The 20,367-nt window shown below is 38.5% G+C and overlaps 1 protein-coding gene across 6 annotated transcripts in view; it reads left to right on the top strand.

Moving 5' to 3' along the window:
- Nucleotides 1–20,367, top strand: part of SPAG16 (sperm associated antigen 16) — a 667,175-nt gene that overhangs the window by 27,083 nt on the left and 619,725 nt on the right. For all 6 annotated transcript variants that reach the window (XM_067548711.1, XM_067548708.1, XM_067548713.1 and 3 more), the window contains 3 exons: nt 3,282–3,389; nt 8,275–8,392; nt 9,996–10,065. In XM_067548711.1, coding sequence (XP_067404812.1) covers nt 3,282–3,389; nt 8,275–8,392; nt 9,996–10,065 — 296 coding nt within the window. The remainder of the gene's footprint in view (nt 1–3,281; nt 3,390–8,274; nt 8,393–9,995; nt 10,066–20,367) is intronic.

Raw genomic sequence — 20,367 nt, 5'->3', positions numbered from 1 at the left:
CTACTGCATAAAACCTATTAAATCCAATTTACAGTTGAGTATTTTTAGCCAGCCCAGTTCATTCTGTTGTGGCTTGATCTTATAGCCATTGAAGTTAATGGCAAAGTTCCCATCGAGGTCAGTGACACAGGATCAGGCACTTTGTGGAACATCAATTATCCTTATTTTGCTATGTAATATTTTATAAACTAGCGCAGTGCAGTTACTTGAATGGTGAGTGAAGCTAAGCATTTGTGGTATCCATACAATAAGGGTTTTTTTATCTTTCAGAGATGTGCCTGACAGCAAATATTTATGACCAATCAACCTATTTCAGAGTTACTGTTAATGACTTTCTTGTTCATATACCCAGTATATGATTGGAGGGAACATCCTTGCTATAATGAAGGAACTGTAGGAACTGTTCCGACAGACAAAATTCCCTCCTTACCAATTTTCAAACATTCTCAACACAAAATAGGGTGCTCTGAACATACTGGTCGGGGGGGATGCTGATTTGACTGATTAGAAGATAATACTCATGCTCAGTCTATCAAACAGAAAGTTTGCATGGTGAGATGCATCGCTGTGAAATGTATTTGAAAATAGCTTCTAATTAAATTTGTTGCTTCTGAGCTTGCTGTTCTTGACAATCATCTCGCTGAAAAAGGATGTTATTTGTGACACCACCAGTACGAGGGCACAGTGTAAGAGACTGTAAACCAATTGCCTCCTGCTTTACTGTTGTTTAAAAATCATAGGGAGAGCTTTAGTGTCTAAAAGCTAAATGTAATTTTGTGTTAGTTTAATATAGTATTAAACTGATTGTATGCAACAGTAGGCACATTTCACCATGGATTTTCAGCATTTAAAGAGAAATTCTTGCTCCGTTTCAATTCTTGTGCACAATAAATGCTACATTTTTAATAAGATGTCTAAAAGCCTCTGTATGCCTACTGAAATAACTAGAGAAAACACTAAAACAAATACCAGAGCATGTGTAGAAATGACCCTTCCACTCCTGCAATACCTTCACAAATATGAATTACGATGCAAAAACTTTGTTAAAATTGATAGGCCTAAATTTCAGTTTAGGATTTTTTTTAATGAAGAGTCTTTTTTATAAAAACTAAACATTTTGAAAGTCATGGAAATCAAAGTTAAAATTGCTTTTATTTTGAAGAATGTAAAAATGTAGAGACACCTCCCCCCTCCCCCCAACAATCTTCATTCTCCTCTTTTCTTTGTACCCTTCAGATAAAATCCTAGGCGTGTATAAATTAGCATAGTTTCATTGAAGTCAAGTTCTGATGACTGGGCAAGGCAGTTGCTTTGTCATCTGCTGGAACACTTCTTTCGCTATAGCAAGGACGTTGTCTCTAGCTGTATAGTGTATGAATAAGAAAATGTCGAAAACATTAACTCTGAAACAATGTATTTAAGAGTACATTAATTGAGATTTAAATCAACAAGTAACGAACACATACCTGGAGGGCTTGATGCTCAGCTGCGGTAAATCAGCATAATTCCATTGTTTTCAATATTGATTTACCCCAGATGAAGATGAGACCTTTTTGTATATTAGTTACTTTTCAGTCAAGTAACATTACAGTTTCAAAGCTAGTTGAAATAGTAAATATTGGTTATCTCGGTGATTTGAGATACCTTGAATCTCTTAGGATTTGTCTTTTGACGTCAGAGGTACCTTCCCGTCCTATGAGCCTATGTTGTTGTTGTTTAAACAGTATTGTATGTATTTAAACTATAATAATGTAATACAATTTATAATATATTATAAAATATATGTATGATTGTTTAAACAAAGGCTATGAATTACATGTGCATATCTCTCTAATGGTAATCAAATTTAAGGTGCCCTTAACAACAGAGGGTCCCAACCACCAGAATTAGTTATAAAATTTCTAGCACCTGATGTGGTGGTAATCTTTTAGGCAGATGTGGTGATGGCTGGATGTATAGCTCTTTGGTTTTGTTTATGCAGTATAGTAGTAGCAATTATTAATAGTTACCAGTGAATACCAGAGCCATAAATCTGATATTTACATGTTTTACAAACGCATGGGCATTGTAATGCTAACTTAAGCTGATGAGGAAATCTAGCTATTGTTTTCATTTTACAGATAGGAATCTAATCTATTTTATGGCACAAGAGATTAGGAGTCTAACTTTCAAAACTGCATGCAATTATATACCATTTACAGCTGAAGTGGGACAATCAGTGTAAAACCTTCCTCAGAATTTATAATCATTTAAAAAATTGAACCCTTGCTTGACTTCCTTCTCACCACACCAAAACACCCATACAAATTTACTTGCCTTTGCCACAGAGAGAAACTCCTTTTTGTGTTTGTTTTTTGCGTCTTTGTTGTGCGCAGCATTTCATACAATGATGTGCTGCATACAGTGTGTAGGTAGAGGCAAGATATTGGTGTAAGTGATAACACATGGTTTCTAAAAGGTTCCACTTTATATTACAGACAACTCAAAGTTTAGGGCTGGAATCTTCAGAGTTTACAGGAGTTAGATGCCAAATTCCATTGCGATTCAGTGGGACCTGGGTGATTAACTCCTTTAGGCTCCTTTGACAATCCCAGCGTAGTTCTATAAATGGTCCTTACACTAAAATCTCTGGCATTCATACCCCCCAAAAGGGATAGCAATGACAATGCTACAGAGGAAGTAGAATCTTCCACACTCTGAACCACCAATGTGCTTTGATCTGGAAGGATCATCTTCAGGAACAAGGGCTTTCTGACAACTCTAGTCTTCAGTCTCTCATCTGAGGCTATCAAGTAGCACTGTGATGGTGTTCTTTGAGCAGACACAGTTCAGTAGGAACTAGACTGAGACTATCCCTCATTTCAGTCACTACTAATCTGAGTTGGATTTGAATCTGTAATTTAGGGGTTGTCTACACTGCCTCATGATTAGGACTATGAGGATGTGAATAGCAGTGTGTATCAAAGTGCTGCACTGTAACCGAACCTACAGCATCCACTAAGGGAAACTAAAAGGTTTCTAGCTAACGTATTCCCCTTCAAACAGGGCTGTGCTAATGTGAACATAGGAACCTTTTAGTTTGCACCTGCAGTGGAGTTACAATGCAACACGTTGGTACACACTGCTATTCACACATCTGTAGTCTCAACTCTGGGACAATGTAGACATAGCCTTAGAGTTAAAAGATTCTGTATCCTATTACCCATCTCTTAAATCATACAGCCTCCCAAGTTCCTGTCTTAAAGAAATTGAATTACAAGTTTCACATTGTTTTCATGCAGCAAAGCTAAAGAGGCTCTGCAAAAAATACAGAAAGAACGTGATTTCCATCGAATGCACCATAAGCGAGTGGTTCAGGAAAAAAACAGGCTCATTAGTGATATTAAAAGGTAAGCACACTGATTTTTTTTTTTTTTTTTTTTTTGAAGTCATTTATCAGAAAGCTAAGTGAGTTTGAATTGTTACTTGGCAATATTATAGCATGACTGAATTTTAAAGTGTTAGGCCCAAGCTAGCTAAATTTAACTAGCATCCTGGTAAATGGCAGTTCTGCCCATCCTTAGAAGCAGAGATATAATGTCTCCAGTGTTCAGAAATTGGAGGGAACTTCTTAAGATGCAGAGAAAGGAGACATATGTACTCTATTTGGTACATAAAGCATGTAACATTCCTTGACTGTCAATTCCCTTTTTTCCATGGTGGTTGGTGAAGCTCACTTGTTTGTTTGAATATGAGTTAGACACAGTAAATCAGTCTTCTATTTTTGTCATTTAGTTCGTGTTCTTGACACTTGTTGACGGTTTTGAGCTAATCTGTAGAATTTTGTGATGTACTTCTTTTTGTTTATTTTGGCATTTTTGCTGTACTGATACAACTGTGCAGGTTTTAGTATATAACATTTATAATTTCTGCTTTCCATGTTGCCTTTCTTAACCTGAAAGAAAGGACTTTTTTTTTTTTTTGTTTAAAACTACATTTGTATATTTGAGATGGCCCTATTGATAGGTAGAATGAAGGAGGATCAGAAATATATAAAAGCAAATAGTACTTTGCACTTATACAGCATCTTTCATGTGAACATCTCAAAATGCTTTCCAAAGGCAGGTGATATATTTATGACACCCAGTGCTATCCAGACCAGTGAGGGGCTGTGTTGCCCTGCCTTGCAGCCTTGGGTATCTCGCAATGCTTTGCTGTTGTAGCTTCCAACTTGGGTTGCTCACAATCAGCCTGCCAGCATGCAGGTCACAGTCTGAGGATCTTATATAGCCACAGTCTTGGTCCAGCAATTCTGACTTTAGCAGCTTGTCAGCCACTCTGGCTTCCAGCAACCTTGGCTAGTACTTGCAGGGTGACCCCAACACACTCCTAGTCCTGAATTTTCCCCCAAAAATGTGTTCTGCACTGCCTAGCCCTCTCCTGGACAGTTCAAATATTTTAGGTCCATTGCCTATGTAATGGAACACTATACAACAATTTGCTACTTTTAAATGGAGTTACTCAAACAATTCACAACACTGGATTAGTGTTTAAAGAGGTTTATTTAATTACAAAGAGATTTTTAAGTGAGTATGAGTATAAGGCATAAAGTCAGAAATGGATACAAGAGATATAAAGATAAAATACTTTCTGTTAACTAAATTTAACAAACTAACCTTGGTTCAGGGTAAAATTCTTCCACATGCTCCCTGCAACAGGGATGGCCAAATTTCAGGTCAGGATCTCTTCCAAAGTCAAATGGCTGATTCTTTTGTTGTCTTAAGTGAAAAAGAGAGGCAGGGGAAGGAGTTCAGGGTGTTCATGCCACTCACTTTATAGTTCAGTCCCCTTTTGAAATGCATTTTCCTGAGGGTTATCCCTACATAATTCCTTCCTGCTATCAGGATGGAGACCAGGAGTCTTGTGGTGAAAGAGGTTCCATGCTATTGTTTGCTAAAATGTGAATTGATCTGTTACTGCTCCCCTTACATTCCAAAGAATGACCACTTGTCAAAGTTGATGGACAATCACCTGTCTTCTGACTATAGGCACCAGCTTGTTCTTTGTCTTTAAGAAACAGGTTAATCCAGTTCCCAGACTTGTCTGGTACCATATTTCAATCATAATTTCAGATTATGTTGTTAACTCTACATATAATGTTGCTACATACATTTCACCTGATATTATTGAACGGTAAGTTGTTTTCAGATGATACCTCACAAGGCATATTTTGTACAAATATCATTGCAGTAGTATGTAGGGTTTGAATACAGGGGTGCATTTTGGTCACAATATTATCCCCATTTTACATATGAGGAAGCTGAGGCACAGAATGGTTAAATAACTCATTCAAGGTCAAACAATGAGTCAGTGGCAGATTTGGAAGTTGCACACTGGTCTTGTGGCTCATAGCCTGGTGCCCTAACTTCTAGAGAACAATGCATCCAGTAAAGCAGGAAGATGCTTTTGGAAGTTGTGTTAACGTATGAGATGGAAACAAGTTCCTTAGTGGAAGTTCAAGACTGTCAGGGTATTTGCGTTGAAGAGATGTATGAGCATCACTTTGCACACTTTCCTTCAGATATAGTACTCCAGCTGACAGTAACTAAGTTTGTCCCATTAATTTCTGTGTGAAGTGCCATGGAGTGATAGATGATACCTTACCACTCACTGTGTGGATAAAATTCATGGGGTGAAGTCCTTGACCTAGAATTTAAAAAAAAATCCTTTTTTATTTTATCATTATTAACATACATGAACTTTCCATATAAACATTTAATCTTATAACGTGTATTTATCACCTTTAAAAGATCCATTAGTGTTCCATCAATCTCTTTTCTGTGTATTAATTCTGTTCAAATTCCTAAAGAATGGTAACTACACATTATAAAATCTACTTCATATAAGGCTGTCACTTTACCGATTCAAAGAATTTCTAATACTTTCCTTCTCCATGCCACTAATGGTGGGGAGCCGTTCTTTTCCAAAAATGAGCTATATCACATCTGGCTGCTAGTAGTAACTGCATTACTAATGTGTCGTTTTCAGAAACGAATAACCTCCTGTGGGCTATAACCTAATAGAATAGGTTCTGTGAGTGGCCTACATTTTAGTTACCTTGAAAACTTTATTTAACATTTTCCTCCCAAACGCTATCATCTTAAGGTATGTTGGCACATATGGTGGCCTGCAGCAGACATATGCTGCACACCCAGCTAGCATGTGTATAAATAGCAATGTAGATGGCGAGACACTGCTTAGGTGAGTAGAGTGCCCTACTCACCTGAACCCTAGGGTATATATTCTACACAGCTCCCCATATGCCCAAACAGTGACTGCCATGTCTGCACTGCTATTTTTAGGAATGTAGTGTCCTGCTGCTTGCTGGAGCCTTTTCCTGCTGTAGTGAAAGACTCCGGCAACAGGGAAAGGTTCTGGCAGCTCCCCACTATTGCAGCCTTTCCCTGCTGCCTTCCCCTTCCCAGAGCCTTTCACTTTTTCCACATGCAATTACACACCATAGTGAGTATGGATGCAGCCTACCTAAAGGCCACTGCAAGTGTAAACAAGGTCTTAGGTCATTCCTCCAGTATATACAGAAAGATATCTAATTCCTCCACATTATCTTCCCTTAGGTTTAGGACTTCCTTTTTTGTATAAGGAAAATATATGAAATGGAGGGATATACTATTGATAAAGTATTTTTTTGTAAATTTCTTTAATGGTTAAACAAATAGATGAGAGAGTGGCTTTCCTCCAGGTATTTTCCCATTATTACAAAGTGACCTCTGATTTTTAGATCCATTTTTCTCCAAAGGTTGTCTTATGTTCAAGATCTGTTTAGTAAAAAGTTGTACTACCTGTGGAAATCAGGCCCTTTGAGATGGTCTTTCCATTAATCCTTTTTAATAATCTCCTGAAACTTGAGCTTTCTACCTGGGTTTTGAATTGCTTTAAGTGCAAATAAGCTCAAACTGTTATGACTCTTTCCTATGAGTTCTTTACTATTAATTTCCATTATTTCATCATTTTGAAATAGCTACTGCTCCTGGAAATTTTTGTGCTCCTTTCCTTCAACTAGTATTACCTGTCATTCCTATGCTGGTCAAGATTAGGTAACTGACCAAGGGTAGGTCTACACTGTAGTAAAATCCCCATTGCAGCAAATCTCAGAGCCTGGGTTCATTGACTTGGGCTTTGGGGCTCACATTATGGGGCTTAAAAAAAAAAAAGTGTAAATGTTCTCCATTGGGCTGAGCCTGGGCTCTGAGACCCACACCCCTGGATGGTTTTCAGAGCCCAGGGGCCAGCCCAGGTGGAGATGTCTATACTGTTTTGCTTTAGGCCTGTAGCATGAGTCCCAGGAGCTCAAGTCAGTTGACATGGGCTCTGAGACTTGCTGCTGCAGGGTTTTTGGTGTGTGGGTTTTTTGTTGTTGTAGACATACCATAAATAAACAGTGATAATTCTTCAGAATCTCTCTTCCTTGAGTTGATCAATTTTAAAGCGAGCTTTAGGCCGAATCCTCGGATTTGCATATTTTAATCCCTCTCAGCACCCCTAATGATTTTGGCTGACTCGCATCATATACATTTTAACTTTACAGTCTATCTTACTGCAAGAAAAATCCCGGTTTTGTCTTTTTGCCAGCATTCTGGCAAAACATAATATTCTTGAAGTTGTTAATTGTTGTGTATTGAGCTGAACAATTTCTCCTGAAAAATGTAGCAGAACATTCTCCTATTTTGATTAATGAGTTGGTATGGGAGACTTAGCTTCTTGTTAATACGATGAAGGGATCCAAATATAGTTTCTACTGTAATTAATGCCACAATTTCATATTTTTCTAAATTAGCAGCCTACTTGGTTGTCAAATCCTATCTGCATTTTTCTTTCTCCCAGTGAAATAATATCCATCTAAAAAGGAAGCAAAGATTAAAAAGGTAGCAAAGATTAAAAAAGGTTAATGTATGTAACGCACTTACTGTACTTTGAAGATTAGGGGAGTTGCTGAAAAAGAAAACAAAACTGGATAGATTACTTCAAAAGGTTTTGGTGGCAGGATATACAGATCCTATTACTGAACAACTGAGACATACTTCTTTTGTTTTTGTTTTTGAGGGGGAAGTACTTCAGTGGGATGGTTGCATGCTAAATAACATTTGCTGTCTCCTTTGTTTTGACCTTTCTACATTCTATTCTCTATAGTACATGGGGGGAAAAGTTATTTAGATGGAAATCACGGATTTAACTCAGTCATCCTTTAAAATACTTTTGGCTTTTTATTGTTCATAGGCTGAAGGCACATTATGCATCATATGAGCCAATGCTGAGGCAGTTGACTGAAAAATATCAGACTACACTGAGACAGAAAATGCTAACCAGCTTGGAGAGAGACAGAGCAGTTGGTCAGGTAAAAATACAGTCAACTACACTGGCAGAAATATACAGGCAGCTGATTCATATTTTTTTTAAATAAAACAGCAGGCTAGAGGTTGAAGAAAAGTATTTCTGAGTTTCATGTGACTTACTTACAAATATTTTGTAATACAAATATTTGAATACAAATATTCTTTAAAAGTTTATACAAATCTTGATGCTTTAGTTTAATGTAGCCAGACAGAATGTTAAAGTCATATCTGCCTTCAAGTACCCTGATGATGTCATGTAGTTGAAGAGCCAAAATTTTGTTAATTGTTTAAACTGGATGTACCTATAGTCACCTCAGTATCAATCAGAAAAAATCACTAGTACAGACTCCTGGAATTTGTTCTTTGCTAGGCCAATCTAAAACTGAACACACAGTCCTGCACCCAAGTAAACATATTAACAGGAATAGGTCTACCAGAAGCATCATCTTAATCATTCTTTCAGCTTTCATATTTCAGAATGAAACATCAGTGGAAATATGACCTAGTCAGATTACTTATGCTGAAACCATATCAAAGTACTATAATTTTGATAATATATTAATCCTTATGGATACTGCATAGGAAACCATCCTCAAAGTTTATTAGCTGCCAAAATAGCTTTAATCAAATATTGTCAGTCAAAAAGGTTTAAAGAAAGATGTATCAATTTATCTTCAATAGTTTCAGATACTTCACAGCATACCTATAGAGATGCAACATCAGTACTGCTAACCTCCACATAATTTAGCTGAGGCCTAGACAATTACATAATTACAATTATACATGTATTTTTCTACTTGGGAATGATCTTAAAACTCCTGCTTCCTGAAGTAGTATGTACCAGATAAACACCTTTGTCCTCCAAGTGGAGATAAAAAGGTTGTGTTTTGCCTGTTCCTGGCCCTTTTAATCTCATCTAAAGGTTGGTGTAGATGACCTCTTGCCCCTTTAGGGATGGGTTAAGAACAAAAGTCTACATAAAGGAAAATGTCCTAGAGGAAAAGAAGGGTTATGGCCAATATATTGACACAGGAAGAGATCAGTTATTTAAACACAGAATAAAAGATTTATCTTGCAAAGTCATCCTCTGGTGTAAGGAAAATGAAAGTTCTTATACTTGACAGTTCAGCTTACCAACTACTGGGATGACCAGCATTCCTTAATGTACAGTACCATATCATGTCATCAGTTGTATCGTGACAACACCTATAGGCCATATTGTACCACCACACTAACTCTTAATTCAATGAGAAATTATGTTTGAAAGTTGATGTAACATGGGCATAACTTTGTCTATATTTGCCTTGTTTTAAAAAAATATGTAGTAATCCAACCAGAAATTCTGGATAGGTTATTTTATATCATTGTTGGACTAAATATTTTCAAAATGAGTTAGTCGAGCTGTTTCTTGGACAGGAAATTGAATGAAATGATTTAAAATCTCTGTATATTCTGACAGAGGTAGAGTGTTAGATAAATCAGTAATTACGTATGGTATTTACTGATTGATTAATTATTTATACATATTTGTTCTGTCTTCTGTACTTGTGGTTACAGGGTACAAAAGCAAAGTCCTCATAACTGTTCTTTATTTTTATTCTTTAGGTTACAGGTTTGCAAGCTACGTTACAAACTTTAGAATCTGGGCGTGCCATTGAGGTCCCTGTGACTAGAGGTAAAACATTCCCTTAAACGTGCACATATACTGTGAGGAAAGAATCTAGTCTAATTCAGAACTTGATATAATGCAAAGTTTGAAATACAGTGGTACTTCAATTTACAAACACCCAATCTTTTGAACCACAAGTTATACAAACCCTTTTTCCCCGTGGGGGGGAAAAAAAATCACATAATGAAAGGGATGTCATTGAAGAACAAATTAACACCCCTTCACCTTCTGATGCCTTCAAACCATGCAAGGCGATTTTCAAGGTCTTGAAGGACAAGAAGAAAGCAATACAATACATCTTACTGCAACTTAGGCATGGTGCATACTGTAGTTTGAGATGTTCATCTTAGTTTTATGAACTCCTCAATCACCAATTAGTTCATAAAATAGTGGTCCTACTGTACTTGCATTTCAAATGTTTTACTAGTTGTTTTAGGGACAGCTACAAACTAAGGATTTAGTTTTCTTATTCTCTCAATTGGTTCTATTGAGGACAATGAAATTACTCAAGCAAGTATTCCTTACAGATGTGTAAGTGTGAAAGGATCATGACCTAGAAACCTAATTTGATTCTGCCATCTGGTCCACTACGTAATACATAACCAGGAAAGCAGGCTCATGTAACTCTCTCTATAAGGTTGGAAGAATTTGATGTTTTGAGAGCTTTTAAAAATTCTGGTATTGTAGAGCTCAACATCTCATTTGAACACATTAATCTTCTGAGGAGGTTTTTAATGACCGTGTATAGTACCTTCTGCAATAACACTGTATCTGTATCTAAAGGAAGTACTTGTCCTGATACTTTGAAAAAAGGAAGAAATTAGTATAAATATTAAGTGAATTTTGTGGCATTTTCAGTGAAAAATGTCCTTTGCTGTGCTTTTTAAAAGTATTTCAGGGGAAACCATGTCTGGAAAGAACTAATAGCCAAATCTTCAACTCTTTGGGTTTTCTAATTCCTGTATTTGAATGAAGGGGACAGCAAATATTTTCCTAGATTATTCCATGACTTATTTAATTCTTAATGCAGATATTATAGCAATCATCCAAATCTTTCACCACCATAAATCCCTTCTCTTTTGTTCACGGTTTGGTTTGCGTCTCTCTTAATTTAAAGGATGCATATTTTCACATTTTGGTTTGTCATGACACTAAGCATCCCTGTATTCACACCCTATATACCATTGTAATCTTTGTTTAAAAAAAAGTGTGCCTTGTGAGAGCATTTGAAAAAATTTGCTGTAACAATGTTATATGTAAAGTTATGAATTCCTCCATGTGATATTAGTACACACTCAAAATCACACAGCCTTGCCTAGGTAAAAGTTGTTAAAGGGGGTCTATCCTAAACAAAGGAATGTGTATTTACCTCACTTTACATATAGGTAGTTTAACAGGGTACTCAAGACAGCAGGGGATAAGATGGCAGGAAACTGACCAATTTGGATTTCAGCAGACACAGGTGGGGGAAGAGCCTGGAGCTACCTTCTCCAGTAGACTGTCACCACCTTTATTACTTGAATACCCTTTTTACTTTGAAGGGTAACCCTCAGCAGAATCCACTTCAAAGATTCAGTGGATTATAAAAGAAAGGGGCAGAGAACCCTAAATTGTCTTTCATCTAAGAAGACACAGGCACCAACACCGTTAAGCCTCTGAGAGAGATCCTGACCAAAGAAAGAGTCAATCACCATCTTGCTGGAATACTGTGGGTGAGCTGTTCAGCCATATAGCTGTTACAACCAATCTATTCTTGGACCTGGGTCGTCTTAACAATACAGCAAAATCAAATCTATGCTTGACTCAGATAATTCTATTCATAGATTCCACACTGGATTAAGTGTAAGGGAGAGTCTTTTAGCTGTAGGTCAGGCTTCTGAGGTTGAGGCAGCTTATTCTCAATGCTCAGGAGTGTCCAATTTAAGAGTAATCTTTTTTTCCTCCCCCCCCCGGGTCTCATGGTGGTCACTACATATGTAACTCCTTTTGTACAATGCACAATGCCTATGCAGCACTGGATGTTTCAGGTTTACAGTCTGTCTGGGAAAATTTGCTCTTGTGGGTCACCATACCTCCAAACATCTTAATGAGAATAAATATCCTAGGAGATGTCCAGTTTGATCCTCCAGCAGCTTTGGTGGTGATAATTTCAGATGTGTTCAACGGTGGTTGGGGGGACACATCTGAATCATCTTGCAGTTCAAGGGCATTGGTCTCAGGAGGAGATTCTGCATGTCTGTGTGTTGGAGTTGAGCCATTTGTCTAATCCTCATATCCTTCCTTCCTCAGGGAAGGATGGTGCAAGTAGTAGGACACTGCAGAAGTATTGTCCATTATGTCAACAAGCAGGGGGGAGTGTGCTCACTTTTCACCTCTTTGTGCAGAAACAATAAGGTTATGGGATTGGTGCATCTTCCACAATATGTTTCCAGTAACCCTGCATTTGCTGGGAGAGAGCAGTGTGCCTGCAGACCATCTTAGAGACATGTCTCGGATACAAGTGGTCCCTGAAGGATTAATTGGTTTACCACATGTTTGCCAGATGCGATCGGCCAGACATGGACCTATTTACAAGTTTTAACAGGAAATGTTAACTCTTCTGTTCCGGAGCCAGAATGGACAGCCAGTCTTCATCAGATGATTTTCTACTGCACTGAGGAAAGGGCCTGTAGTATGACTTTTACCCCCTTTCCATTGATCCAGAAAGTGGCAAGGAAGGTATATCTGGACATGAGGATGATTATCATTGCCCAGCCTGGCTGTGCCAGCAATGTTATGCTGTCTCCTCCAACTGTCCAGCAGAATCTTTGTGCATATTCCTCTGTCATCAGATCTGTTGTCTCAGCTGGAAGGGAGGTTTCTTCATCCCAACTAGCAGTCCCTCCATCTGACAGCATGGGTGATTGACTTCTTCAAATTAGATATAAAGTCCAATCAGACAATATTACAAGTCAAAATGGACCAGATATGTGACTTAAATGACTGGGAAGGGCATCTCTCCTGCTTCCATATCCGTGCTCTGTGTTCTAGAATATTTGATGTTTTTTTTAAATCTGAAGTGTTATCTAATTCATCATTAAAGATTAATTTTGCAACCATTTCTGTCTATCATACTTTAGTTGATGGTAGATCACACTTTGTACATAATACCATTAAGAAGTTTCTGAAGTTTTTATTTAATGTGTTTTATTTCTTTGAGAGATCCTGTCCCTCTTGGGAACTTAATTTGGTTCTAGCCATGCTGATGAAACTACCATTTGAATCTTTTGCTGAATGTTCTTTACGTTATTTATCTATTAAAATGGCTTTTATTGATGCTGTAACATCTTCCAGAAAAGTGAGGTGAGCTAAATTCTCTTATGGCTGATCCACTGTTCACCATTTTTCATGAAGGTAAATGGTTCTTTAATGTGACCCTAGCTTTTTGCCAAAGGTGGGGTTTCTGATTTTCATGTCAATCAGTCCATTGATTTGCTGGGTTTTTCCCCGAAACCACATTCTAATAAGGGTGACTTGGCTTTATGTACTTTGGATGAAAAAAGGATTCTTGCTTTATTATTTGCACAGAACTAAAAGGTTATGTAAATCATCTAGATGGTTTGTTTATGCTAAAAATCGAATGGGATGTATAATTTTTCCCTTACCATTTTTAGGAGCATTAGGCAATGTATTGTTGAATGTTATCCTTTGCAGAGACTCCTCTTCCTGGGACAATATGTCCACATTCCACTAGAGCTGTGGCAACCTCTCTCCCTCCCCTTAAACAAGTCCTTGTGGTGGAGATTTGCAGAGCTGTTACCTGAAGTTCTGTTCACACTTTCGATAAAGCATTGTGGTTTGGACTTGGCCTCTAGGGCAGATGCTGCAGTTGATAGAGTGGTGCCTCAGTCTATATTCACTTAGGACTCTGTCCTTGCCTCCATGTTATTTTCAGCACTGCTTATGAGTCTATCTCATAAATGGGAATATGCAGAACCATTCAAACAGGAAATGAACGTTACTTGTAACTTGGGTTCTTCAAGATGGCTCTGCATATTCTTGCTCCCCACTTATCTGTCTGTCTTTGCCAGAGTCCTAGCTGTGTATTGTTCCCGGGCATTGCAGTGAAAGGATCTGAGGTGGTAGAGGGTGCTCCACCTCATCTATAGTCTCACTCTCAGGATGTTCAGAGATCCTGAAAGGGAAGGGCCTGGTGGTGTGAGTGTGCTCTAATGGACACTGCTGGGAGAAGATTTTACCATAAGGCACCACAAGACTGCGCAGTACCCATGAGTGTGAATACACAACTATTTTGAAGAAATCTGGTAACAAATAACCTTTATTTACTGTTCATTGTTTGTTTGAAATATTTTCTTAGGGCTAGATTCTGATACCCTTAATCATGTGGAATAGCACTTTACTCCTCAAGTCCCACCAAAGTCTCCCAAAAGATGTTGGCCATGCAATGTTGTGTCCACTGGACCTGCTCCATTGTGTACGTTAACTCTTAAGTTACAAATGAATGTGTAAACGTTTGTACCTGAGGAGATGTCCTCACTCACTTTGTCACATTTCAGGTCAGGAAATGGTGTATAGGCTTCCTGTTCCATGCCAGTTTAGGAGACCGGTGTTGTGGCACTCACTACTTTATTGTGCTGTGGTCTGAAGACCTGGGGCATGGGTTCTTCCTCCACTAGTGTTTTATATTATGGGTGCTCCCTCAGTCTCTTTCATATTAAACAGTACTTTCATTTGTTCTTAGGTGATTCAAAGAATCACGGTCCTGCTTGCACACACAGCACTTGTTTATTGCCCCAAAATCTTGAGCATTTTATAATACCAAAAAGTGACAGTCAGAGGAGCACTTAGAAATAAATAAAATCACTTTACATATACCATACAAATGATTAAACTCTTCAGTCATCCACATGCTCTCACAAGCTTTGATTTACCTCATACCCACTACATCACGTTTCAGATGATATTTCATTTCATTCCCTTCTAGTGCCTTCAACTCATGCTTTTTATTGCTTTATGTAGGTCTTGCTTGTGCCTCAGTGCGTAATGCATTTTATTCAGACAGTCTGCACTGCATATTGAAAGATGGGTAGCATATTCTGCTGCATGTTGACAAAAGCTTTTTCAGGCCGTAAGGTAATTGAAACCTTGAGTGGTGGACCTATGCACAGATGTAAATTGGAGGAATTTTGGTGGCTGTTTTTTCTGAATTTGATATCACGTATAGGGAGTACTGAGTAGAGAATGTGATGTGCTCACAATAACCTCTGTGGGGCTGAGGATGTCCATTACTGCACTTTGTACTAGCTGTAGTTACTCCAGGGTTGACAGCTTCATACCCTTATAAACTGCCTTGGTATAGGCTAGCTAAGAGTTAACAAAGTAGTGTATCTGGCAAGTTGTCCTCTGCCAGGAGAAGTAGTAGTTTCCAGATCAGCTGTAGAGGATAGAATTTATTGCTCATGAACACTGCAGTGTGAGGGTTTAGTGTCAGTAAGGCATGCAGGAACAACCCTAACATATAGACCTACTTGATCAATATGCATGTTCAGTCAGAAGGGACTGCACTGTAGCTGTGTACTCAAAGTTTTCTTCTGCCAACTAGTATAATCTCCATTTTCCTCAAATTGAACATCAGCCAGCTGGTTTTTGTTCAGAAATTGAGCTTGGCTTGCAATGGGCTAGTGTGGTGACAGTGATGGTGCTATATGTTGTAAAGGATAGCCAGAGCTATGTACCTGCTGCATATATTTGGTATCAACCCCCCTGTCATTTTATCAGCTCTCCTAGGGGCTATGAACACACAGTGAATAGGACAAGGGATAAAATTAATCTTTGTCGGACTCTTCAACTGAGTGGTCTGATGGCAGATGTACAATTCCCATCACTGTCCTCTGAGTGTGTCCCTTCAGGTTGATCTCAAACCACTTTTGTACATTTCCCTGGACCTCTGCTGAATCTTTTAGGCGGGACAGCAGTATGTCATGATCAATTGTGTGGTGTGTTGCAGAGAAGCTCGAGAGAGAGAGTGGTTCTTGGTCCTTTAGCCATCAATACTCATCTGTGCCATGAATGCTGTTGCCATTCCATATCCTGATCTGACTCGACTCAGATCAGCTTTGTCTAGATGAGCTAGAAAGGAGAAGCTGTGGCATTTGCTGCATGTAAGGCAAGCCTTAAAGTTTTTATCTGAAAAGAACAAAGCTCATAAGAAAAATAGCCTTATTGGTCTTTTTCATGCATGCAAAAGAGGTGCTCCGGTATCTAAAAATCCATCTCATAGTGGATATGCTGGTGCGTTGTTGAGGTTTACAGAGCAAACTGATTCAATCTCTCCAATGGGCACCAGAGTTCACTCACTACAAGTGGTAGCTGAGAAGGTATAGGCCTCTTAGGATGAAAGCTGCAACTTGGTCATCCCTGCACATATTTACCAAGTTTTACAAGATGGATCCTCCGTCTTCAGCTGATGCAGCTTTTGGCAAGTGGGTCCTGCATGCTGAGGTGATCCCTTAGAAAGTATTCCCTTACTCTTTCTCCCACTATTTTGTTCTCTTCCTAGGAATTTTTGTCACTACTGAGAAAATCCTAACCTGAGTATCTGTGGACCCAGTACTGAGATAGAATGGGAGAAGTTGTGCTTGCTTATCTGAAAAATTGCCCTTCATCAAAGTGAAAAATCCACAGATCTGTCTCCTTGGAGAAAAGAGTTCTGTTTAGCTTATGGTTAAAGTTCTGGGCTGTTTTTCTTGTTCTCCATGTTTTTTTTGTTGAGAATTATTTTTGAAAGGTGCTGGTGCAGGTTGAGAATCTTTTTCCCATGGTCCGGAATCTGGGGGAAGCATCATTAAACTGAGGCAGTCTCTGAAAGACGGGGAGGCCGTCTCTAATCCACTGTCCAATCAGTTTTGATTCTGCCCCGCCTCCCCCCCACAGCTGCAGATGGGACAACTGACACTGAAGACCTATGGACCTTTCCCTCCAAAGAAGGGTGAATATTCATGTAATCCATCACAAATCTCCAATTAGGTAAAGCCAACTTGCAAGTCTGAATTGGTGTCATTTTTCCAATGATGTATAAATCAAATATAGACCCTCTTACCTGCTTCTTCTCTGATATGCTGCAGGTGCATTTATTACATGCATATATTATTAAAGAACTATCACACTTTCTTGCTGAACTAAAACTACATTACTTTAAGGGAACGAACCACTGCCTACAAATTAAAGCTAATTCTTAAAAGCCTCTGAGTTTTGGTTCTCATTTTTTTAAACATTTATTGAACATAGTCCTTTTAAAGAAAAACATTAGTGGTTAGAAGATGGGAATTTGATTTGATATGAAACTGTAGTAGCTATTGTCAAGTCATAAAGACGCAACACATTCTGTACTCCAGTGGCTAACACTTTCATAAATAAATATGAGTTCAAGTTACTTTTTAATCAAATATTCACCAACTCTTAAAGCTAAGTGTGCAGATGTGTATATGCTCAGTTAAAGGTAAGGGATTTACAAAAAGAAACAAAATGCAACCAATGATTCAGCAAAGTAAGACTTCTGGCTTTACAGAAGCTAGCCAATTGGAAAGTGTGGCGGTGGTGATTGGTGGTTGTTAAGAATCATAGTGTCATAAGTCAAGTTTACTGTGCTCCCTTCTAGTGCTAGGAAAAGCTTTTGAAATGTTTTTACATTGAACCATTGATATTTTATGCACCCTCCCACCCACTGAATTTTTGTCTACCACTGACCTCCAAAGAGCTAATAGAAATGACATACTAGATTAATAGAGTATGAGGCCAGAAGGAACCATTGTGATCATCTAGTCAAACCTTCTGTATAACACATGCCATAGAAATTCCCCAGCGTAATTCCTACAGAACATATTTTAGAAAAAAAAATGCATCTTGATTTGAAAATGGTCAGTGGTGTAGAATCAACCCCACCCTTTGGTAAATTGTTCCAATGGTTAAAATAAGCTGTACATTTTTAACAAAGGGGTAATTAAGTCTGAATTTATCCACCTTCAACTGTCAGCCATTGGATCATGTTATCTCTCTCTGTGCTTGGTGAAAGAGACTTTATTAAAGCTACTCATAGACTGTAATTCAGTCCCTCTTTAAAATTCTCCCTATTAAGCTAAATCGATTTGAGCTTTCTTGAGATTATCACTATAGGGCATGTTTTCTAGTCCTTTAATCATTCTCATGGATATTTTCTGAACCGGTTCTAATTTGTCAACATCCTTCTTAAACTGTGAATGCTAGAATTGGACATAATATTCCAGCTCTGGAATAGTTGGATATTTTACGCATCCAAGGGTTGCATGAGCCCTTTTGGCCATAGCATTCGCACTGGGAGCCCATGTTCAGCTAATGATCCACCCTAATTGCCAAATCTTTTTCAGAGTCAGTTTCCCAGGATAGAGTCCCACATCCTGCAAATATAATTGATTTTCTTTGTTCCTAGATGTATACATTTACATTTAGCCGTAGTAAGATACGTGTTTGCTTGAGTCCCTGATTTATCAAGTAACCTAGCACAGTGGTTCCCACCCTTTTCGAGTGAAAGGCCCAGTAGTTAATACTAGGTGTAAAACACGTCCCCCTCGTCCCCTGCCCCCCTTATTGGCCATAACCCCTATAAACACATACTAATAACCTTAAATGACTAATAATAATAATAAATTACTCTTACCTGAGTAAGAAGCTAAGTCTTCCCTGGCACAGCTATCAGTGCGTGCCCGGGCTGGCCCTGCCTCTTCCCCTCCCTCATAGACTAATGATAAGGAAGGCAGCATTTGGCAGGTTGGCTGGGGCTGCTCCAGGCCCCCACGGGTGCGGAGCTGCTCCTCCCCAGTTGGGTGCCTGGCTGCTGCAGGGCGGGGGGACTGTTCTGGCCTGCTGCTCCTTTGAGGGGGCTGCTCCTCCACTCCACCCGGTGTGGCGCTCGAGGTTGCTGTGCCTGGTGCGGAGCTCGGGGCTAAATGACCTCAATATTACTGAAGCCTCATGTACTCTCTGGAATCTTCGAACCCCCCCACCCCCAACCCCCCCAGTAGGGTCCTGCCCCTCAGGTTGGGAACCGTTGATCTAGACAAAATGAGAGTCCTGTAGCACTTTAAAGTCGAACAAATTTAATTTCTGTAGGCATAAGCTTTCATGGGCTGTAACCCACTGACACATCTGACAAAGTGCTATAGGATCCTTGTGGTTTTTGCTGTATACAGACTAACACGGCTACCCCTCTGAATTGAGCTAGATGACTGTATCAGTGACCTATCCTCTTTATTATGTACCATATCCCCAATTTTTGTGTCATCTGCTATCTTTGTGATGATTTTGTTTCCTTTGAGGTAATTTAATAAAAATATTAAATAGCATAGGACCAAGAATGTATCCCAGCAAGACCTCACTAGAAATGCACCTGTTTGAAAATGATTCTCCATTTAGAATTACATTCTGAAATCTTTCAGTTAGCCAGCTTTCAATGTGGTACCAAGTCAAATGTCTTACAAAAGTCTAAATATATTACACCAACACAATTAACTTTTATCAACCAAACTTGTAATCTCATGCAAAAGGATATCAAGTTAGTTTGATAGAACCTATTTTACATAACCCATTTTAATTTGCATTAACTACACTACCCTCCCTTCATTCTTTATTTGTCAAATTTCGTATCAGCTGCTCCATTATCTTGCCCAGGATCAATGGCAGGATGACAGGCTTTCTTCTAGTCTTCTGGAACATCCTCTGTGTCCCAAGATTTACTGAAAATAAACATTAACTGCCCAGTAAGCTTCTCAGCCACCTCATTTAAAACTCTTTGATGCAAGTTATGTGGACCTTTAGATTTAAAAATGTCTAACTTTAGTAGCTGCTGTTTAACATCTTCCAGAGTTACTAGTGGAATGGAGAGAGTGTTATCCTTATCACATGATATATCTACATAATCTGTTTTTTCCCAAATACAGAACAAAAATATTTATTGACCACTTCTACCTTCTCTGCACTATTATTGATAATTCTACTATTTCCATCTAATAATGGACCAATACCATTGTTAGGATTTGTTTTGTTCCTTATATACTGAAAAACTCCATCTTATTGACCTTAACTCTGCTGGTCCTCTGTTTTCTCCGTGTGTCTCTTTGCTTCCATTATCCCTTCCTACATAGGGATAAATTTTAAATGCAGTGAACTGAAGTTAAACTGTTAAAGAAACTGTGTAATGAAATCCTCCTTGATAACATTGAAAATACACAGTGTGACAATTAGGGTAGTCAATGATTTTTTTCCTTGCAGCTGTTA

Source organism: Emydura macquarii, unplaced genomic scaffold, assembly GCF_026122565.2.
Source record: "Emydura macquarii macquarii isolate MOO-44397 ecotype Brisbane River unplaced genomic scaffold, CSIRO-AGI_Emac_v2 contig_1253, whole genome shotgun sequence".
In the NCBI taxonomy this organism is placed as follows: Eukaryota; Metazoa; Chordata; order Testudines; family Chelidae; genus Emydura; species Emydura macquarii.
The sequence above is the reverse complement of the archived record's forward strand: the minus strand, read 5'-3'. Positions and strand labels throughout refer to the sequence as shown.